General features: G+C 37.6%; 1 protein-coding gene across 2 annotated transcripts; it reads right to left on the bottom strand.

The window, feature by feature from the left end:
* Positions 1-14685: 14685 nt before the first annotated feature.
* On the bottom strand, positions 14686-19193 carry Uqcrb (ubiquinol-cytochrome c reductase binding protein). 2 transcript variants are annotated; one of them, XM_026384118.2, is made up of 4 exons: positions 19091-19193; positions 16932-17003; positions 15636-15802; positions 14686-14895 (listed from the first exon to the last, which is right to left on the bottom strand). In XM_026384118.2, the coding sequence occupies exons 1-4, from the start codon at positions 19107-19109 to the stop codon at positions 14818-14820; spliced, it is 336 nt and encodes a 111-aa protein (XP_026239903.1). In that variant the 5' UTR covers positions 19110-19193; the 3' UTR covers positions 14686-14817. The 2 variants fall into 2 exon arrangements, with proteins under 2 accessions (XP_026239903.1, XP_026239907.1); XM_026384122.2 differs by having other exon boundaries at positions 16932-17044; positions 19091-19189.
* Positions 19194-22650: the final 3457 nt, after the last annotated feature.

Here is a 22650-nt window from a genome sequence, read left to right as displayed (position 1 = left end):
TGGGATTTGAACCCAGGTGATCTGACTTCAGAGTCCCCCAACCACCCTCCTAGAGATCCAGCCTTTCCTAAGTAAACATATGTGAATGGCCAACAAGCCTGGTCAACACTTATCACCACCCTCTCCCACCACAACACCTGTTCCCATGGTTAAAGGACAGCAGGTAGAAGCTGCCTGGAAGAGCACACACAAGGAGAGGACATCAGCCTCATTAGTTCCTTGGACCAGGTCCTTCCAGGAATACAGGTCTCCATGATCTAGCATGCCAACCACCCAACCCATCAGAGAGGCCCGAGAGGGGCCTTAACATGGCACTGTCCTTGGGGGATACCTATTCTGATGAGAGAGAAGGGAGAGAGGCCCAAAGGCTTAGGGCAAGGGGGTAGAGACACCAGTACTGGGTCAAGTATGTGCGTCCATCCAGGGGCCCACCAAAGACATGCAGCTTGAATTCAGTTTGTGGACTAAAATAAAGAGTTTGATGATCCAGCAAAGCCAAAAGTTCTATCAGGTACTGGATTCGTCTGTTCTGACTATAACAGAACACCATAGATGCTATGGGGAGGCTTAAACAGAAAATGGGTATTTCTCACTATTCTGGAGGAGCTTAAGTCCAAGACCAAGGTGCTAGCAGATCTAGGGGTTGGTGAGGACCCTCTTTCTGGTTTATAGTCAGCTATCTTCTCTTCCTTCACATGGCAGAGAGTAGGGAGAGGAAGCAAGTCTTTTGTGTCTCTTCTCATAAATGCTAATCTTATCATGAGGTCCCAGGACCTAATTACCTCCCAAGGTCCCATCTCCAAACACCTTGACATTGGACATTAGGGTTTTATTATATGAATCTGAGGGGTCAATAAACATTCAGTCTAAAGCAGATGCCATTTTATAAGGTTTTTTTCCAGCACTATTAAGAAATATGTGCCAAGTGAGAAGAAGAGGGAGGGAGAGACAGAGATGGAGAGACTTCCCAGGTCTGTACCAAGCCCAGAGAGTGCTCCCTCTCACCACTAAGCACCTCCAACCTTCAGGCAACCAGAAAGTTTAATTAATACCCAAACAGCTAATCTAATGTCCCTGTGTCACTAGGATGGATGGGTTATTTTGTTCATGACTATCTCTCCCATGTCCTTGCCTGAAGGGTAGCAGTACTCTGCTAGAATTGTGGAGTCCAGACTTCCCACTCCTATATATAGCCAAAATCTGTCTGGATCTTCCTCCTGAAAAGTCCAACACGTCCATACTTCAAAGTGTCTTTAGATTCTGATTAGACGAAGCAACTTCTGTTGAACCACAACAGAGATGACCACAGATTGTGATTACTATCAAAGCAAACGTTCCAGAGTGAGCCAGGCTTGGTGGGGCACCCAGTAATCTCAGTAACTCAGGAGGCTAAAGCAGAAAGATTGAAAGTTTGCAGCCAGCCTGGATAACTAGAAAGGTACTAAGCAACTTAGTGAGAACTGTCTCAAAATAAAATTTTAAAAAGGCTGGAGATATAGCTCAGTGGTAGAGTACTTGCTTAGCATTTGTGAGGTCTTGAGTTACACCCCAGTACTGCAAATAAATGGTCCCATAGTATAGATAATCCTAGGTTGAGACTAATTTAGAGATTTTCTAAATTACTCAAGAGGAACCTAAAAATATTATATTTCTATTTTTTAACTGAGGCACAATGCCTAAACTTTAAGAAATATATAATTTGTCAGCTGAAAAAAATCTCTTTATATTTAAATAACTATTTTCACCAATCCTTCAACTTTCAAACCCCTGTCTTATGTCTCTGAACCAAAGTCCATTGACCTTTTCTCTTAGAATAATTGAGCTGTGGAACTGAAGTTATAAATTCCATCAAGTCCCAAGTCCCAGTTCCAAGTTGAAGTGTTAAGGTCTAATGTTGATATTTTGCTTTTTAAATCAACCAAGTCATAATTTGAAACAGTTGTTCACTGGCAATTCTGTTTTCTTACTTTTTTTCCTGATCTTCAGATAACAGTTTCAATAGTTAAAAGATTAAACATGGGTCAGACAGCTCAGCATTGTATTTAGGGCTCAGGAGTCAAGATGGTTAATAAAATCATGTATTAAAATTTCAATATGCATTAGAAAGAAATTTGGGAGAAAAAAGAAAACTAAACTTTTCCAGCCAAATGACTGCTCCTTCTTTTGGTCCAGCCATTTGTTATTACCTGGTGCTGCAAATATTTGAGTAGGGGAAAGACATCAGCTCCCATCTAACTCCAGAAGCAAGCTCCAGCAAGTAGTTTCCCATATTCCTCATCTTCTCAATTGGCAGTAGGAAGTGCTCCAGCTTATAAAAGACATCTGATGTGTTGCTTTCATACCAAGTTTTTAAAAAAGAATTTATTTTGTTCTTTTTAGATATACATGACAGTAAAGTGTATTGTGACATATTATACATACATGGAGTATAACTTCCCATTCTCGTGATTATACGAGATGTGGAGTTACATGGTCATATATATAAATATGAACACAGGAAAATTATGTACGATTCACTCTACTGTCTTTCATATTCCTATCCCTCCTCCTTTCCCTTCATTCCCCTTTGTTTAATCCAGTGAAATTTTATTCTTCCCTCCCTAACCTTATTGTGCATTTGTATCCACGTATCAGAGAGAACATTCAGCATTTAGTTTTTTGGAATTGGCTTCTTTCACTTAGCATGGTAGTCTCCAGTTCCACCCTTTTATTGGCAAATGCCATAATTTTATTCTTCTCTATGGCTGAGTAATATTCCTTTGTTTATATGTGCCACATGGTCTTTATTCATTCATCTGTTGAAGGGCATCTAGGTAGGTCCCATAGGTTAGCTATTGTGAATTGAGCTGCTATACACATTATGTGGCTGTGCTGATTTTAAGTCCTTTGGGTACAGACCAAGGAGTAGGATAGCTGGATCAAATGGTAGTTCCATTCCAAGTTTTCTAAGGAATCTCCATACTGCTTACCATAGTGGTTGCACCAATTCGCAGTCCCACAAATAATGTATGTGTCTTTCCCCCAACATCCTTGCCTACACTTATTGTTGTTTGTATTCTTGTATTCTTGGTAACTGCCATTCTGACTGGTGTGAGATGAAATATTAGAGTAGTCTTGATTTGTATTTCTCTAATTGCTAGAGATGTTGAACATTTTTTTCATATATTTGTTGATCAATTGTATTTCTTCTATAAAGTGCCTGTTCAGTTCCTTTGTCTATTTATTGACTGGGTTATTTGTTTTGTTTTTTTTTTGGTGTTAAGTTTTTTGAGTTCTCTATATATCCTGGAAATTAATGCTTTATCTAAAGTGCAGGTGGCAAAGATTTTCTCCCATTCTGTAGGCTCTATCTTCGTGTTCTTTTTTTTTTTTTTTTTTTTTTTTTAGTTTTCGGTGGACACAACATCTTTGTTTGTATGTGGTGCTGAGGATCGAACCCGGGCCGCACGCATGCCAGGCGAGCGCGCTACCGCTTGAGCCACATCCCCAGCCCTATCTTCATGTTCTTGATTGTTTCCTTTGCTTCGAAGAAGCTTTTCAGTTTGAATTATCTTATTTATTTATTTATTTTTGCCCCAATTATTGATTCTTGATTTTGCTTCTTGTGCTTTTGGAGTCTCATTAAGCAACTCAGTACCTAAATTAACATGATGGAGAGTTGGACCTGCTTTACCTTCTAGTAAGTCCAGGGTCTCTGGTCTATAAACTCTCTATAAACCTCTGCCTAGGTTTATACCAAGTTTTGATCATTAAGTAACTGAAACTTGCGATTTTCTAATTACAGCCATTGAGACTTGACCCTTGCTCTGTAGAGCAATTTAAAACGTATTCTTTCTACTGATAACAACCTGCTCCCAGAACTTCCAAGAAGGATAAACAAAAGACACTTTTTGATAGGCAGGTATTTAACATCATTTAAAATTCGAGAAAGTAGCAATGGTTTATAATGCTGGCAAATTTATTTAGGAGTGTTCTGTCAGCAAGTTCAATTCAAATGATTTTATAGATGATAAGAATTACAAAATGTAAGGATTATATTAATTAAAGGAGATTTCCAAGATACAAGTTTGAGAAAACAGGGCTTTCCAGCATGATGTGTGCTGTTCAGAAGTAAAAAATGATGAAAAGGAGAACTGAAGAGTTACAACTATCTTAGATACAAAGAAATGAAAACAAAAAGTCAATGCCAGTTGTTTAGTATGCACCTGAGGTTACCCACCTCTAATCTCCAGCCAAGTGTGTGTTAGGTGGCCATCCTATGGGCTCCTTTGCTTCCCAAGAAGCCCTCCCACCCTGAGAGGTGATTCTCTGCTTATTGGCCTATCTCTTCTCCAGCACTGATAATTCAGTAAGGACAAGCACTTGAATGTGATTTATCTTGGGATCCCAGCACTCAGTTCCATGTATGAATACATATTAATTTCATGAACAAATCAAAACTTATTTATATGCCAATGTGCAAAAAAATAGAAATGACTTAAGGGAAAAAATCTTTGACTAGATACAGAAGCATTCGTATTAGCCTCCTTTTCTTTAAACAATGGAAATTATTTTTTAAAAGTACATTCTCTAAAAGGAAAATTCTCTTCTGATTTATGATAGGATTTTAAACAGCTGACTAAACATACAATATGTTAGCTAAACTTGGATAGAACTGAAAGCAGAGTAAATGTGATCAGTTTAAAAACCTAAAGGGAAATGAAATGTTCATTTCAGAAACTGTGGGTGTGGCCATCTTTCTCACACTTTGGTGTTATTGTAGGACACTCCAGTGGCTGGTTTCAAAATCTTGATGGTCTGCTAAACCTGGCTTGACCCAGGCTGATGTGAAATGTGCATTCAAGATACTTGAGCTTAAGAGATCCCTCTCCTTTGCAATGACAGGGAATCTTAAAATGATTTTCTCTCCTTTCCACTAACCATGTTCCCTATCTAAATTTTTAAAGCCTTTGGATTCTATCCTACAAAAATTCAAAAGCACAAGTGCACACGGATATTCACTCTATTTGTAATAGCAGCTCTATTTGTAATAGCTTTGGGTTGGAAGCAAGCCAAATGTCAATCAACAGGCAAGTGGTTGAATAAATTATGGTACATCCATAATCCAGAGGGGTATATATTCCTTAAAAAGAATGAGGTAGTTTTATAAATGCTACTTGCTTTATAATCATATTTCACTGTTCAAAACTCTCCAGACTTCCAGTTGCATGTGAGTAAAATTCAAACTCCTTCATCTGATCTAAAATGTCCTCTATGGAGTGATTGCACCTACCTTTCTGACCCCAAGGTCTGTACTTCCCTCCACCATTTGGATTCAGCACAGCGACCTTCTCCATAAGCTTTTCCTTAGCCACAAAGGCATTCCTATCACAGGTCCTTTGCACTCACTGTTCTCTCAGCTGGGAGTGTTTTCCCCTAGATGGATGTTTCTTAGTTTTAATTACACATTAAAGCCATCTGCGTCCTGGGCTGCATCTCTAACCAATTAATTCAGAATCTCAGAGTGGACTCAGGCATCAGATTATTTTGGGTTTGGTTGCTCATTTATTTTAAACTCCCCAGGTGATTCTCTGTACAGACCTGCTTGAAAACCAGGGTGGTTTCCAATGGTGGCTTCTCTCCAACATTCAAGGCATAGTTCAAGTGTCATCTCCTCTGAGAACATACACTATTCACACTATTTTTAAAACTCAACATTTCATTTAATGGACAGAGTTTAGGTAAAGTATATGCAAAAGAAGAGTACAAACTGAAATTGAATTTGTAAATGTAACGATAAGTGTGAATAGCACATATTGAAAAGATAGCATTAAAAAAAACCCTAAAAAAAACAATTAAAAAACAAGAAAAGAACCTGAATGGACATCTTGCCAAAGAAGACATACAATGGTCAACAGTGTATGAAAAGATGTTTAACATTCCTAATTATCAGGAAAGCGCAACTCAAAACTACAATGAGATAGCATCTCATATATGTGAGAATGGCTATCATGAAAAAGATAAGAGATAAAAAATGTTGGTGAAAGTGCAGAGGAAAAGGAACCCTGTACACTGTTAGTGGTGCAGCCATTATGGACAATGCTATGGAGGGTCCTCAATAAATTAAAAGTAGAACTACCATATGACCTAGCAGTTCTGTTGCCAGGTATACACCCAAAGGAAATGGAATCATTACCTCATGAAGATATCTACACCTCCATGCTCATTGTAGCTTCATTCACATAGCCTAGTTACAGAAACAACTAAAGTGTCTGGTGACAGGTGAATGGAGAAATACAACAAAATATTATTCAGTCTTTAAGTAGAACAAGATAACTGTCATTTGCAACAATAAGAATGAACCTGGAGAAAATTATGCTGAGTGAAATAAACCAGATGATACAGAAATAAAAATACTGCATAATCACACTTATTTGAGGAATGTAAAAAAATTAAAAATACAAAGGAATGAAGAGTTGAAAGGTAGTTACCAGAGGTGTGGAGGGAAGGAAATCAGGAGAAGTATGTCAAAGGGTATAAACTTGCAGTTAGGTAGGATGCATCAGTCTAGAGATCTGATGTATATAATTAGGACTATGGTTAATAACACTGCATGTAAACTGAAGATTTGCTAAGAGGGATTTTAGGAGCTCTTAGCACATGTACAAAAATTAACTATGTGTAGTGATGGATATTTTACTTTCCTTAACTGTGGTACAATTTCAAGATTATGTGTATATCGAAACATCATGTTGTACACCTTAAATAGAGGACAGCATAGCAATAGCAAGGCAGACAATTCAGAATTGGCTTTGCTCGCTTGCTAACTGTGATCTTATACCAGTTACTTTACATCTCTGGGCCTCTATAAAAAGAAGATATTGGTACTCATCTAAAGAAGGAACACATGAGACCATGAATGGTACATACTGAACCCTAATATGTTAGCTTTCCATTGCTGCAACAATACCTGAGGAAAACAACTTAAAAGAGGAAAGACTTATTTTGGCTCACAGTTTCAGAGGTTTCAGTCCAAGTTCAGCTGGCTCCATGGCTGTGGTTCTGTGGTGAGGCAGAGCGTGACAGAGAAGAAGCCATGGTGGAACAGAGCTTCTCAGCTCATCACTACCAGAAAGCAGAGGCAGGGAGGGGATGGGGACAAGGAAAAGTCTTCCAGGGCCTGCTCCAAGTGACCTACTTCCTTGACTAGGCCTTACCACCTACAGGTTCATCCAATTATCAATCTACTGGTGAGGTCAGGGCCCTCATGATCCAATTACTTCCCCAAAGCCCACCTCTGAACATTGTTGCATTGGGGACAAAGTGAACCTTTGGAGGACATTCCAGAATCAAATCATAACAAGTAGGTAAACAGGATTCATTATTATTGAGTAATATGATTGTATGAAGTAATACATACTTCAGAAAGTCAAAGAAAATAGAAATATCAGGTATTTGGGGATCAGAGAGAGCTTCTCTGAGCAGGTAAAACTTAGTGTTTTCCTTAAAGTAAAGCTGAGAGAACGGTGAGGGTTATGAGTGTCACCCATTCAGCAGTGTCTCAGGGGATCAGAACAGGACGAACAAAGGTTAGAGGCAGAATTTGTCAGTGTGTTCGGGGATGAGGGAGTTAAACAGGAGGAACCAGTTTTGAAAGAGAGCACAGTGATATGTCAGGATGGGAGAAACTTCTGTTTTCTATCATATGGCATCTTTTTAGCACTGCCATTTACCTGCATTAAATTATGTAGGAGAGTAAGTCTCTGATTGGAAGCAGATCTGTCATGGGCAGAGGCAGAGGTGGGGGTGGTAGGAAACAGGTTTTGGAAGTCCACTCCTTCCAGTAGGAACTTGTGTGGTCTCCTGGAGACTGACTCTCGGGCCCAAGTTAGCCAAGCTTAGAGAAACAAGTGTAGAAGTTTTCCCAGGGACAGATCCCATGCTTGTTCCAAGTGGCAGAATTTGGTGCATCCATGGGACAAAGCAACTACTCTTAGGGAGACACAGGTCTAACTGCAGGAGCCAAGTTCTTGGAAGGAAAAGACAGCACACCCAGTCAGGCAACTAAGGAACATCAAGGGACTTACTAGCAAAGGACAAGCAAGGTCCAGGAGAGCCAACTTTGCTAGGAATAGCAAAGGGAGGGTGGAGCACAAGAGGAAGCAAACTGTAGGATCCCAAGAGCTGTCTGACAGGAGCTGTCACTTTCTGCAGAGGAGGGTGACCAGTGCCAGCTCATGGCCAAGCAGGGAGTAGGCTGGCGAAGAAATACCCCAGCCTCTCTCATCTGCCCTTTCCTGCAGGTGACTCTACTGATGGCCAAGTTCAAGCCAAAGCCAGAGGGAAAGGGTGTCTATTGACATAGTCCATATGGGGCAGCCTCCTGGGATGTGGAGCAGGATGGAGAAAGACAGGGTCTGAAATATCCAGTACAGTAAAAAAATCTTACAGGATGACAAACTCACAGAAGGTACTGATTACCAACCTGTAGCCCCCTTAATTAGTATATATTAATTATATATATAATATTAATATTATTAATACCCCTTAATAGATTCCTTTCATACCTCCCTTTGTAAACCCCATTCTCCTGAATGACTAATTGATCATCTAGCCTTGGGCCTCCTGTTATCTATTGAGAAAATATATTTTACACATAACGATATTCTTAAATTCCACAGAGAATTAAGATTTATGGCTTTACTTCTTATATCTAAAAGGAATGAATGAATCTCACTGGATATTTATATAACCCCAGAGTAAAGGAAGGCCTCCACAAAGCAAGACCTTTAAGGAAAAACCACAGAGGAGAAGATTGATAGTTTGTACCACATAAAAATGGGAAACTTCCATTTGACAAAACCCACCATGAACAAAGTTGAAAAGACATCAAAAAATAATCAAAGTTCAAATAACGAAATATTATCATTTCAGCAAACTTTAATGAAAGGAGTACTGTCTAAATATATAAAGGCTTCACACAAATAGATAAGAACTGACCCAAATTTTAGGGAAATGTGGGGCTAAGAGGAAAACCAAACAAACAAGGAAAAACTTGTGAAAATAAAAGTTGACATATAGGCAAAGGGCATGAACAAGATTGATGAAAGAGGAAAATTAATTTGATAATAGCATACCAAAAAAATGTTTGCTCGATCCAAGAAATGCAACTATGAACAAGAAATTTTCTCCACCAAATTCACAAAGATTTCTAATGAGAGCACTCAATTTAGACAGAGATGCAATGAAAACCACTCTCATGAATTGCTTTGAGGAGCCTAAATTATTATAAACTTAAAAAAAGAGAAATTGACAGTTAAGCATTGAGAAAATTTCTTTCATCTCCTGAGACCCAACATCTTCACTTCCTTGAATCTATTCACTTTGCTGCTCAAAGAGCGAAGTCTAAGCAGCTCAATGTGGCATTTATCTTTCAAGTTTCATCTCCCACATATCTTCAGCAGACATTTGTCACTCCATCAATGCAAAACTTATACTTAATGTGCCTCAAAGCATTTTCTGTTCATCTTTCTCTTTTAGGAAAGTCCTTTGCCACCTTGTTAGATAACTTTGTCACTCTTCTGGAATCAGTTGTGAGAGGATCTTCCCTGATCTTCCTCTATGTTGAATTAGTTTCATTCTCCATGTTTTCAGAACACCCAGTAAATATTTATTATATATAAATTATGTATTTAATTACATATCGGTCTCCAACATCTTTCTCTTTATATTCCCTACACTGATAGTTTTCAATTGAGGGCAATTCTGTTCCTCCAGTGGACATTTGGCAATATTCAGAAACATTTTTGTTTTTACAACTAGGAGAAGGGAGGAGGTGGTACCATTATCTGGTGTGTAGAAGCCAAAGATGTTGCTAAATATTCTACAATGTATGGGACAGTTCTCCATGACAGAGTTATCCAGCCCAAAATGTCAATAGTGCTGAGTTTGAGAAGCCCTGTTTTATACCTAGCTTCTGACTAGCTTGGAACATAAAAACATATATCCTCTTCCCAAAAACCCCATAAAATTATATACTGAAATGGAGATAAATGAACTTTTAAAGGAAAAGTTCTTCTTCCTCACAATATGTTTAACAACAATTATGCCAGAAGGTTGCAGGGAAAGATGAAAAGGAACAATGTAGGAACAAGTGCCTGGTACAAAGCTGGTACTTAATCAATATTAGTTAATCCTAATGATGAAGTACAGAATTAAATCCCAGAATGGTTTGGTGCTGAAATGAGTCTTAAAGACTTTGCAGTCAAACTCCCCATTTCATAGCTAAAGAATCCCATCTATAAAGGCTAACGACCTTGTCAAATTGCTGGCCTCAGATCTGAGTTTCCAGTTTAGTGGGAAACCACAATTTACATGCATACATAAGAAAGAAGTGTAAGCTGACTCTTCTAAAACAAGTAATTATCATTTTGGGTTTGGCTTGTAAATTTAGTTTTCATAGATATGTATAAAACTTTCTTTAAAATAGTTAGAATACTAAAAGAACAATGATTCAATTGAATAGTTACCAGAAGTTACACAGGGGTTTATTTTTAAATCACATTTATGGCATTTATGCAAAAATAGGCAGATGTATTAAAATACAAAGTTAAACAAATAATATATTCTATGTACTGTAGGAGGTTTAGTCAGAATTAAGAATGACTACTTAAATAGTTTGTCCTAAACCACATGAATATCAACAGGCTTTCAGACATTTAGGCTAAAAATTAATTATTTCATAATGATTCAGTTCTTCTTCCTGTTCAATTGCTAGTACACACAATAAAATTTCTTAAGAAAATATAATTTAGAGCCACCATCGAATCTGAGATCTTAGAGTCTAACAAGTTATAGTTTTTAATATGAACACCCATATAACCAGAATTTAAACAAATTACAGCAAATAATTAAAAAATTTATATTTTAACATATACAGACTTTATTAGGTGTTCCTTATACGGTCATATGGTATTTTTAAAGAGTGAGCAATCATATAAAAGAAAATATGGTCATAACTGATTTAAGTAGTAAAATCCTGAAACTAAATAACATCTCATAATTCATTGCACAGCATATATTAGATTTCATTACATCAGTATATAGCTTAGTAGTAAATTCTCCTGGTGGCCATAAACCTCTAAGGTGTTGTCATCATGAAAAATGAAGGGGAGGGAGTTGGTGGGATACAAAATGGATAAATCTTCTATAATGTGGTGTACTTCAAGTTGTAAAGTTGTAGTACACCGCCACCTAGTGGCAGAATTTCAGTCATTGTTCTGATAAAGGGACTTTCCAATTCCAAGGTTCCTTGTTCACCTAGTAACTGTATTCCTTTCTGATGTTGTAGTTCCTAAAACATGCTGCCCATACAGGTAAACCCATCTGCTTTTCATCCACCAGGCTGTCAAGGATTTGATTATGACATTTTTTACATTCACCTAACTTTTAAATAAAATTTCAAGTACTTCAGTTAATTATTCCAAAGCTGCACAGAGGATATCTATACATTTAAAAACACTATCCTAATTTGAATTTGGAAGAATTATTATTGTTATAGGAGTTGTGGGCTTTGCCTGGGCTTTTATTTCATTTTTGGATCTTTTAGAAACCCAGAAGTAATGCAAAGTTTAAAAGGGAGCCTGTAGGCACTGGGTGTGGTAGTACCTGCCTGTAATCCCAGTGGCTGCTCTGTAGGCTGAGGCAGGAGGATTGGGAGAAACCAGCTTTAGCAATTTGGCAAGGCCCTAAGTAACTTAGTGAGACCTTGTCTATAAATAAAATATTAAAAGGGCAGGGGATTGCTCAGTGGTTAAATGTCCATGGGTTCAATTTTGCGATACCAAAAAAATTAAAAATAAAATTAAAAAATAAAAGTGATCCCTTAAACAGCTACAAAGAAATTGTTACCACAATCTACACTTTGCATTTTATTAAGATTCTAGAATTTAAAAATAAGCACAGATGCTGCTAATGAAGGTTTTTTAGTTAACATTTTTGTACCACACAGAGAGAATCACATAAAATATTTAGGTCATGAAAACGGTTCAGGAATGTTATCAAATATTTTCAGGCATCATGGAATTAGGACCAAGGTCAGCACTGGGGGTGTCTGAGGCCCCAACAGGCCTCTGCTTTCTACACCTTGGCAACATGAAAGTTGAAGTGTCACTAGGAGAAGTTTGAAAATACTGTCAATCTAAAAGGCAAAACAGGGAGACAATAAAGTATTAGGCAGGCTTCATCTAAATGAAGCTGTCATACAGATCCAATACCTCCTCTTCTCATATCAGTTAATAGATATTTCATTCAAGGAGGTCAGACATCCAAGGGGATTAGATGGATGAAAAGTGAGAGTGTCTCATAGAAGATGAAAGAGAGTACCCCGGACCTTCACTACTGGTCAACTATTAGACTTGATGATAGTCTGTTTTCTCAAATATTTTATTTTCCCCTCTCTTCATATAAATAAATGAATCTGGGCTGGGGTTGTGGCTCAGCAGTAGAGTGCTCGCCTAGCACATGCAAGGAGCTGGGTTCGATCCTCAGCACCACATAAAAATAAATAAAGGTATTGTGCCCAACTATAACCAAAAAAAAATTAAAAAAAGAGAAATGAACCCTTTACAAAGCAACTACAATGTGCCAAACTGTTCCAAGTGCTTCACATAAAATGAAGTGAATAAATTTTCACAAAAGCCCTATAAAATAGGTTGTATCATTAACCCCATTTTAGAGTTGAGGAAACAAGCATAAAGATTAAATCACATCCCTAAAGTTATACATTAAGTGAATGCATTGAATTGAAGATAAGTGGTCTGATACACAAAAAGCTCCCTTATTCTGTCTTCAGGATAACAGGCCAGTTTCAGACACTCCTACAGTGATTTTTCAAACAGGACAGTTTTGATAACACAAAGCCTTTTTGGGGGGTACCTGGGGACAAATAGAAATTGAACCAAGGACTGCTTAATCACTGGGCCACACCCCCATTTCCTTATTAAAAATTTTTAAATTTTGAGACAGGGTCTTGTTAAGTTGCATAGGGCCTTGATAAATTGCTGAGGCTGTCTCAAACTTGCAATCCTCCTGCCTCAGCCTCCTGAGTTGTTTGTCATGTAGACAAAGGTAATCCCTAGCAGCTCAGGAGGCTGAGGCAAGGAGGATCTCCAGTTCAAAAACAGCCTCAGCAATTTAGCAAGGCCCTAAGCAATTTAGTAAGGCCCTAAGCAATTTGGTGAGACCCTATCTCCAGAATAAAAAGTAAAAAGGACTGGGGATGAGGCTCAGTGGTTGAGTGCCTCAAAAAAAAAAAAAAAAAAAAAAAAAAAAAAGTAATCAAGCAATGTAGAATAGGCACAATTTGGTTTTAGGAGGAACTCTGGTTAAAGTCAGAGGCTGCTCTACTGTTCTGTCACATTTTGAGCAGACAAGAAGCCCCTCTTCATGGTAAACCTTAACCTTGGTCAGCTGCTTGATTCTCTTCCGGTGTTTCCCCTAGTCTTGCTTTAAATGTTAACAGCACTTAAAAAATCAATGATTTAAAAGAATAGATTTTATGGTGAGCAAAATCATTATCAAATGAGAATCTAAATCAGAATAAAGAGAATCAATAAGAACAATTTTCAGGTTATGTATTCAAAATACAGTCTGAATATCTGAGAGGCTCCTAAGGAAAAAAATATTTTTACCAAAAGCCTCACTCATGCCAGGCAAATACTCTAGAACAGAGCTACATCCCCAGCTCCCTTATAGAATTTAACAAGGCTTTCTAATATTTTAGCACAACTTTTTAAGATGCTCTTTATGATCATGTTGCAAAGGTCAAACATGTCTTTCAAACATACCTCCTTTTGTAAAACAAAATACCAACAGCACATTTTATGAATTTTAAACATAACACAAAATTTGTTTCTCATTCTATTGTCTTGTCCTTCACAGTAAGATTCCAATCAGATACCTCCCCTCACACAGCAGTGGATGTGGAACACTAGACACCACAGTTCCTACCATTCCTTCCTAGCTCACTATGGTTTCCATGCTCTCACCTCTGAAGAAAGCACTTCAGAATTTAGGGGTGGAAATGAGGACAATGAATAATTCTAATGTATATTTTTAAAATTAGCCTATAATCTTAAAACTTTTAATGGACTAGTGCCCAAAACTTACAATATGCTTTACACCAATCGTTTAAATATAATTTCTTTGCATTTGTATATTTTTCTAGTATCTACTTTTCTAACCTACATTATTAGCACATGTAACTTAGATATACTCATACTAAGGTATACACATAATCTATTTCTAATAGAAGGATGAAAAATAAATCTACTTGGAAAGCAGTGATTGAAGAGCTGTTTCTGTCTCCCTTCTTTCAGTCTCTTCTGAAGCTGAAAGCCATTCTGCTTGAGTACTCTTGTTTCTTGCCCCTTTCCATATCTGCCAAGTCAGGTCTTGATGCAGCCCTCAAGTATCTTTCAAGTTGACAAAGGCCATCTAAACAAGGCGATTCTGCTTGGTAGAATGTTATATCCTTCAGAAAACTAAGAGGTTATCCTAACAATGAGGGAAAGATTCAAGTGGCCTCTCTAATCTCCCAGAAGCAGTTGAACACTGACTTAAAATATCTTAAAAGTCTGGAAAGAATTGTGTCAGATAAGTGAATTCAGTACTTATCAGGCTAAGGTTAGAAGTCAAAAACTTCAATAATGATTATGATAGACATTTATTTAAAGTAACATATATGCACATGAAATAATTTTTAAATTGTATGTTTCAGATTTAACCGACTTCATAAAAATATGAGGACAGCTGTTTCCACAGATTTCAACTACACGATCACTTCTTTCCCCATTCTTCTCTTTCTTTTCTTTCCCGAATAACCTCTTTGAGATACGGTTCAAGATAGAATTTATCCTAAAGAATAAGCAAAAGAAAAATATTATATTCTACCATCACATACTGACATATCCCAAATATTCAATAGGTCTTAAAAAACAAATAGGTCTTAAACATTAAAATTAACTACCTTTTATTTCCAAAAAATATATATCGTTATATTAAGAAAATTTATTCTCAACCAGACTAAAAACTATCTACTTTTGAAAATGCAAAACCCCAATGCAATAAATTGCTTTGATAGAGTATGAGAGAGGGGTCCACCAGGAAAGAAAAAGAAATCAGTGTCTACAGGCTTTTGTCTGGTTTTAGTGCAGATCAAAGGGTGAGAATATGCTTTACAGAAGTCATTCCTGGGCATTAGAGGACCATTCTGCCGGCTTTATATGAACACCAAAATGTTTTCATCTGAGCAGGAAGCCAACTATAGAGGCAGAACAATGGCCTGGGAAGCAAAAGACTTGGATTCTATCCTAACTGTCTATATTAAGACCTATTTAGTGATTCTGGAAGTCACCTCACTTCTAGTCTCAATGTACTTTTCTCTAACGTGGAGCCAACACTTTCCCTGCTAACCTACCCAGGCTATTGAAAGGATATTTCTTTGATACAACTTTGAGAATTCTACACTTGATCTTAGCCAAAAGGCCGAGAAGCGATGAGAATTCTACAGTACTACAAAAATGAATGTCCTTCTTTTGTTTCTAATATTCCACCCTTAAAGGACAACATTGTTAGATACATAATAGCTGTTCCACCTCCTCATATTTTGTCCACTGCTCTTTAGGCAAGATCTGTTGCCTCATGGTCAGGTCCAGTGCTCTCTTAATGCGAAACATCCTGTCATTATAAAGGTTCTCAGGAAGCCTTCTTACGGCTTCTTTTACATCTTCATCCTCATATATTGTATCATCTCGCATTAACCCTATGGTAGAGAATAAAAGAGAGATTGAATACGCATTTCAAAAAGTAAGGATTTTTCTTTTTTGGGGCTGTACAATATCTGTATGACTTATATCTTAAGACAGGTGAAATATCAAGAGTTTAAATCACTAGGTATGATGTTTTGAAACCTAAAGCATCTCAACCATATAATGAGTTATTTCTTGAAGCAATATATGGGCCTCTTACAAAAACCATTACAAATTACAATATTTCATCTAATCCAGTTCCAAAAATACTTCATATGTTTAGCTTTTCCTTGAACACATATCCATAAGCCACATCTCTACTTTCTTCTTCTTCTTTTTTTTTTTTTTAAGAGAGAGAGAGAGACAGAGAGAGAGAGAGAGAATTTTAATATTTATTTTTTAGTTCTCAGCGGACACAACATCTTTGTTTTTGTATGTGGTGCTGAGGAGCGAACCCGGGCTGCACACATGCCAGGCAAGTGCGCTACCGCTTGAGCCAAATCCCCAGCCCAACATCTCTACTTTCTTATACTTCAAATCTGAGATCAAGATGTTAAAGAATCTTGAGCTGGAATTCGGGCTCAGTGGTAGAGCACTCACCTAGCATGTGTGAGGAACTGGATTCGATCCTCAGCACCACATAAAGATAAATAAATAAAGGTACTGTATCCATCTACAATTTAAAAATATATTTTTTAAAAAGATGTTAAAGAATCATAAAATGTCAGTGAACTAAAGACTCAGTAACATTTAATAATGCTTTCCACTAAGCTTTAATAGCAAAAGATGAAGTTCACAGCAAATTATAAAGTTCAAAAAAATGTCATGTCACATTGTAAAATATGATTCAATCTAAATTTTTGAAAAAAATATCTTTTTATTCAATGTTCACATGACTTAGATTTAAGTAGAATTGGGAGAGGGAAAATATAAGGAAAACGTTCTGCAACCATAAACTGTTTCCACCTCAAACATTTCATCCCTCTTCTCTCAAAAAGAACAAAAACCAATAAAGTGTAGTCTAATTTTAAAATTTTTTGATGTACACAGAAACAAAGTATTTTTGGAACCATAGTAAATCATACAAAAGCACTACTCTCAGAAAAAGGAAAAAAGAAAACAGAAGAAAGCACAAATACTCACCTAGTTTATTGAATCCTGCAGCATTATAATACCATTTTCGAATCCCTTCCAGCCACCGGCCTGATGCTGCAACTGGTAATTATCACAGTTAGTTGCTCCAATTCACTTACACTCTATGAATACAGTGATAGATAAGCAATTGGTACTCCTACAGTTATTTTCTTACAAATATAAGAAGAAATTTCCTTTTAAAAGTTTACATTCTATACATTTTAGATAAGAATTGCTTATTTTATCTATGAATAAGAAGTGACTTCAGGTAAAAAAATTTTGTAGCAAGTCATGGGAGAAACAGGTAAACTCAAACAAAAGTGTACAAATGATCCATAGGTACATTATTGTCACTCCAGTCTAAGTCCAACATGCAGTGCCCTTATGTCCACCTACCACTAGAATTGAAGGGGCGGATACAGGAAAGGTATTGGAGGATTTCTGTCATTTTCCAGTTACAGAAATACTTTACATGAATAACTATAAAATTTTATTTTCAAAAGAAGTGGTATGAAAAGAAGGGTGATATTTCAGGTGTAAAGATTCCCATCTGCTAAAATTTTTAGTCGACATTACCATTATCTGACTTGGCTATCCTTCTTTTAAAATATATGTCCTTCTGAAATAATTTTTATACTGTTAGTAATTTAGACATTAATATGGATTAGAAAAATAAACCCATTTCCTCCTTTCAAGCAGTTAACTTTCCTTAAAGAGAATGAATATTTGACCATGGATAAGGAGAAATAGGTAATGTTAAAATTCTATGGAGAACAAGGCTAAGCCTCACTGAGGTATTCCAGTAGGGGCTAAGGACACGACTGTGCCTGATATTTATCAGAGAGATATGGTACAGACAGGAAGTTAGAACAAGTTTAAACTTTCTTTTAAAATTTCTTCTAGGGTTAGGCCTTACCAAGGAAGAAGGGCAAATTCTCCTTTCATTATAACGGCACCAGGCCCTGAATCCTTAGTATGTTATGGATAACATGGCTTTAACAAATCTCCTTGGTAATTAAGAGCTATGAAAAAATAAAAAGAAGCAGGCCTACAGAAGTGATTTTACTCAGAGTTAGCTACTAATAGATACATGTGGTTCCCAAACACAGCACAGAAGCAGAATGCCCTGAATTTTAGTAAGATTCTTAAATATGTCATATCAATTAAATAATAATTTTTTTGAGAGACATAGAATTTTTTTTTTTTAATATTTATTTTTTAGTTTTCGGCGGACACAACATCTTTGTTGGTATGTGGTGCTGAGGTTCGAACCCGGGCCGCATGCATGCCAGGGGAGCACGCTACCGCTTGAGCCACATCCCCAGCCCAAATAATAAATTCTTATATGTCTTCTCCATTCCCTAAAAGCTTAATGTCATTTAGGTTAACAGATTTATCTGGTAATTTCTTTCATTAATGGTTTCACAATTGCTGGAAACATGAAGATAAGGACCAATATTTTAAAAACTATTCCAATTTATACCGCCAGAGGGCAGAGATTAGCAAAAAGAAAAAGGAACAACAAAAAACATTATCTGAGGTTGCTTTAAATATTCCGAAAATTTCTGCATTATATTCTATAATAAATGTGTTTGCTTCAGTGTCTATAATAAATATACTTCTCCAAACCTACAGATCAAACTCACGTTTCAGATAAACCAAGGTCAAACTGTAAACCTCGCTCAGCTACCTCTAATTGCCAGGGAGAAGCGCCAGGGGTGGAATAAGGAAGGGCTCCAATATCATTTCTTGCAATAAATGCTGTCTTCTACCGACGTAAAACAAGTAGCAATGGTAGGACTGATCGAGACTATGCAATTGACGGGGCTTTGCTCATTAAGCACTAGGTTCACTTTCGCTGACACCCACTAATTATCTCCTCGAGTCCTTAAACTTTTCAAGGGCTGAGGGGAAGGATGCCGAGCAGCGGCAGCTGCCTCTCAGGGCTTTAAGAGCCGCCTCTGCACCTTCAAACAAGCAGGTCCTGTCCCAACCCCAAAGCAAGCAGGACCTGGAAAAGGGAAGCGCGTCCCTTTCGCTGGAATGGCGCCGCCACTTTCCTTTACGTCGTAAACCTGGCCATTTTGAGAGATCAGAAAAACAACAAGTCGCTGCTAAAATAATGCTGAAAACCGCGGTACCCACCAGAAACGACCTCAGTCACTTACCAGCAGGCCTTGACGCCATTTTGACCCGGGAGCAAAGCGCTGCCTTCTGGGTACGTCCTAGAGGACACACCGGGCGCAGTGCGCAGGCGCCTTGTTCCTTTCCGCAGGGAAGAAGTCCGCGCAGGCGCAGTTCTGATGGACATCATTGGCAGCTGCTGTGGCCCATTAAGCCGGTGATATCAATGGTATAAGCTCGGCGCTTTGCGTGCTCTTCCGAGAATTGTGACATGATGAGAAGAACACTAGGCAAGGAGTTAGGAGACCCCGGATTTAGTGCAGGTTCTGCTGCTTACCAGCTATAAGAACTTGGGTGACGTCTTTCAGGTGTACAGCCCCTCGGCATGGGCTGGGGGATTGGATCCATTAGCCCAGAGGCTCTCCCTGGATGTTTTAAGTTTTTTTATAAAAAGCGGTGTAGTATTTGCTTATAACCTACACGCATCTTCTGTGTTCTTTTTATCATCTCTTGATTATTTTTAATACTCAGCACAATGTAAATGCTATGTAAATAGTTGTGGTACTGCGTTATTTAGGGAATGACAAGATGCAATGTTTTTCATATATTTTTGATCCGTGGTGGACTGAATCCACAAATGAGAAACCTTCGGAAATGGAGGATTGAATCCTCATTTAATTCTCAATCTATGATGTAAGTACTGTGATTATCTTCTTTTTAAGAGAAGAAGGTGAGATTCAGAAAGATTGAATAGCTTGTCCTCTTTGACACTGCTAGGAAGAACGGAGATAAAATCTGAGAATCCAGATACAAATCCAAACCTCTTTAATTTTAGAGCCATAAGAGATACACTACTGTAATCAAGTAAGGAAATAAAACTTTCTGGTCTTCAGTTTCTCCAGCTGAAGTTCTACATCAAACCATTTTTATTGACAGGTTGGGTCAAAAAAGTTAAACTATTACCAGATCTGGTGGTGGTCACTTGTAATCCCAGCGACTTTGGAGGCCAAGGGAGGAGGATTGAAAGTTTAAGGCCACCTTGGAAAACTTGGTAAGACCCTGTCTCAAAATAAAAAAGGGCTTGAAATGTAGCTAAGTGGCACAGGGCCCCTGGGTTCAATCCCCAGCATCTCAAAAACAAGTTTTAAAAATATTAAATCTAAGTGAGATAGTAGGATTTGCATATAATTTTAAAATAAAGAGGAGTAAATACATAGTTATTTTTCCATTTTCAAGTTCTTAGCCTCAACATGTAAAGTCTGAGGCATAAAAATCTAGGACAGAAAACAATTGGTAGCATTAGCATGACTGATAGTTACTGGTGTGCTTCCACCATTACCAGATAATATCTTACTTTTTTTTCCCTTTCAGTTTTAAGCTGAAGTGTTATTTAATGATCTTAGTCACAAACCAATCCTAAAGTTATATTGCCTTCTTTTTCCTTCTGTCTCTGCTACCACAATTTCTTGTTATGACTTGGTTCTGTATGCAGGACTAAAAACTTACGAATGACTGATTCTAGCCTACATGAGCAAGGTTCAAGTTTGAAAGATATGAAGAAATGCAGTGCATTTGTACATTGGCACATTGTTTTACAAAGGCATAAAAATCTAGGGACAAAAAACAATTGGTAGCATTAGCATGACTGAAGGAAGAGTTATTCCATAAACTCTTCTGTATCCTTTAAGTTGCAGCAGCTGGTTACAGGGTGCAAATGGCCAGAGAAGGAAGACCTATGTCAAGGGATCAGATACCCAGGATTGCACAATTCAGCTCCTCTAGGAATTAAGCCTTGAGCCTGTATGTTTCCAGGTAGGTTGTTATTGCTAATTCAAAAAGTATTTTAGGTTTCTTCCCTATTCATATAGGGTAGGGATTACACTTCTTTGTCTTTTTAAAAGTTAGGCATTGGGCTAAGGAACTGAACAGACACTTCACAGAAGATAAACAATTGATCAACAAATATATGAAAAAATGTCCAACATCACTAGCAATTAGAGGAATGTAAATCAAAACTAAGATTTCATTCCACTGCTGTCAGAATGTCAGTTATCAAGAATAAAAGCAACAACAAATGTTGGCAAGGACGTAGGGGAAAATGTACATTCATATACTGCTGGGGGGACTGCACATTGGTGCAACCATTATGAAAAGCAGTATGGAGATTCCTTAGAAAACTTGGAATGGAACCACCATTGGACCCAGCTATCCCACTCCTGTTTATATCCAAAGGACTTAAAATCAGCAAATTACAGTGATGTGGCCACATCAATGTTTATAGTAGCTCAATTCAAAATAGCCAAACTATGGAACCAACAGATGCCCTTCAACAGATGAATGGATAAAGCAATGTGGAATATTACTCAGCCTTAAAGAAGAATAAAATTATGGCATTTGCCAGTAAATGGATGAACCTGGAGAATATCATGCTAAGTGAAATAAGCCAGTCCTCCAAAACCAAAGGCCAAATGTTTTCTCTGATATGTGGGTGCTACTTCACAATAAGGGAAGAGGGCTAGGGAAAACTGGAGGTACTTTGCATTAGGCAGAGGGGAGTGAAGGGAAGGGAGGAGTATGAAGCATTGTAGAATGAACTGGACATAAAATCACTCTATGTACATATATGATTACATGACTGGTGTGAGTCTACATCATGTACAGCCAGAAGACATTCAGGATACATTGACCTGTATAACCAAAATAACATGGAACACAGCCCTTGTGGTCCCAAGAGTGTGTATGAGAAGAAATGTGTATGATTTTTAAATCACTCGGGATTTTAGGAGCATTTGTTACTGTAGCATAGCTAACCTAATCTGATATTGTTTAAAATGGCAAAATGAAGTTCTGTGGTGCAGGAAGACCAGGCAAGATAGTTCCATGTTGTTTCCCAGCAGTACGTTCTTCATTGTTTTCCTGTTTATTGACTTCATCTGTTGGAGAATGCTCTGAAAGCACACATCTGTGTCACCTTTGCCACTGTGTTTTAGGACCTCAAATGTTTGTTGAGTGAATGAACAAAGTATCTTTACCTGATTCTGAACAATTACAAATTAGGTTTCTCAAGTTTCTTTCAAGACATCAGGCACACTACAAAATGCTTGTGCACATAACCCCCAAAGTTGGTGACTTTAAATCAATTTCTTCAAATTTTGAATCCAGCTACATAGTTCTACTCAGAGATAGCTGCCTCACACATCTGGCATTTGGTTGGCATGTGTGGACCAAAGGGTTTGGCCAGGTATCTCTTTTTTCTTTCCAACTCGCTTCTCCAGTAGAATGACTAGACCTCTTTAAATAATAGCACAGGGTTCCAAGCATACCCCAATATCCAAATGCTTATCAAGAATCTAGTTGAGACCTGGGGTTGTGGCTCAGTGGTAGAGTGCTTGCCTAGCACATGTGAGGCCCAGGGTTTGATCCTCAGCAACACATAAAAATAAATAAAAGGTTAAAAAAAAAAAAAAGAATCTACTTGATAATGTCCCATATGCCCCATGGGCCAAATCTCATTGGCTGTTAAGAGAAGGAATTTCTCAAGAGTGAAAATAACAAGTACGGTTCATTGAGTACATCGATGTTAAAGTCTACCCAATCTGGTGAT

The sequence above is a fragment of the Urocitellus parryii genome, chromosome 7 (assembly GCF_045843805.1).
Source record: "Urocitellus parryii isolate mUroPar1 chromosome 7, mUroPar1.hap1, whole genome shotgun sequence".
NCBI lineage: Eukaryota > Metazoa > Chordata > Mammalia > Rodentia > Sciuridae > Urocitellus > Urocitellus parryii.
The sequence above is the reverse complement of the archived record's forward strand: the minus strand, read 5'-3'. Positions and strand labels throughout refer to the sequence as shown.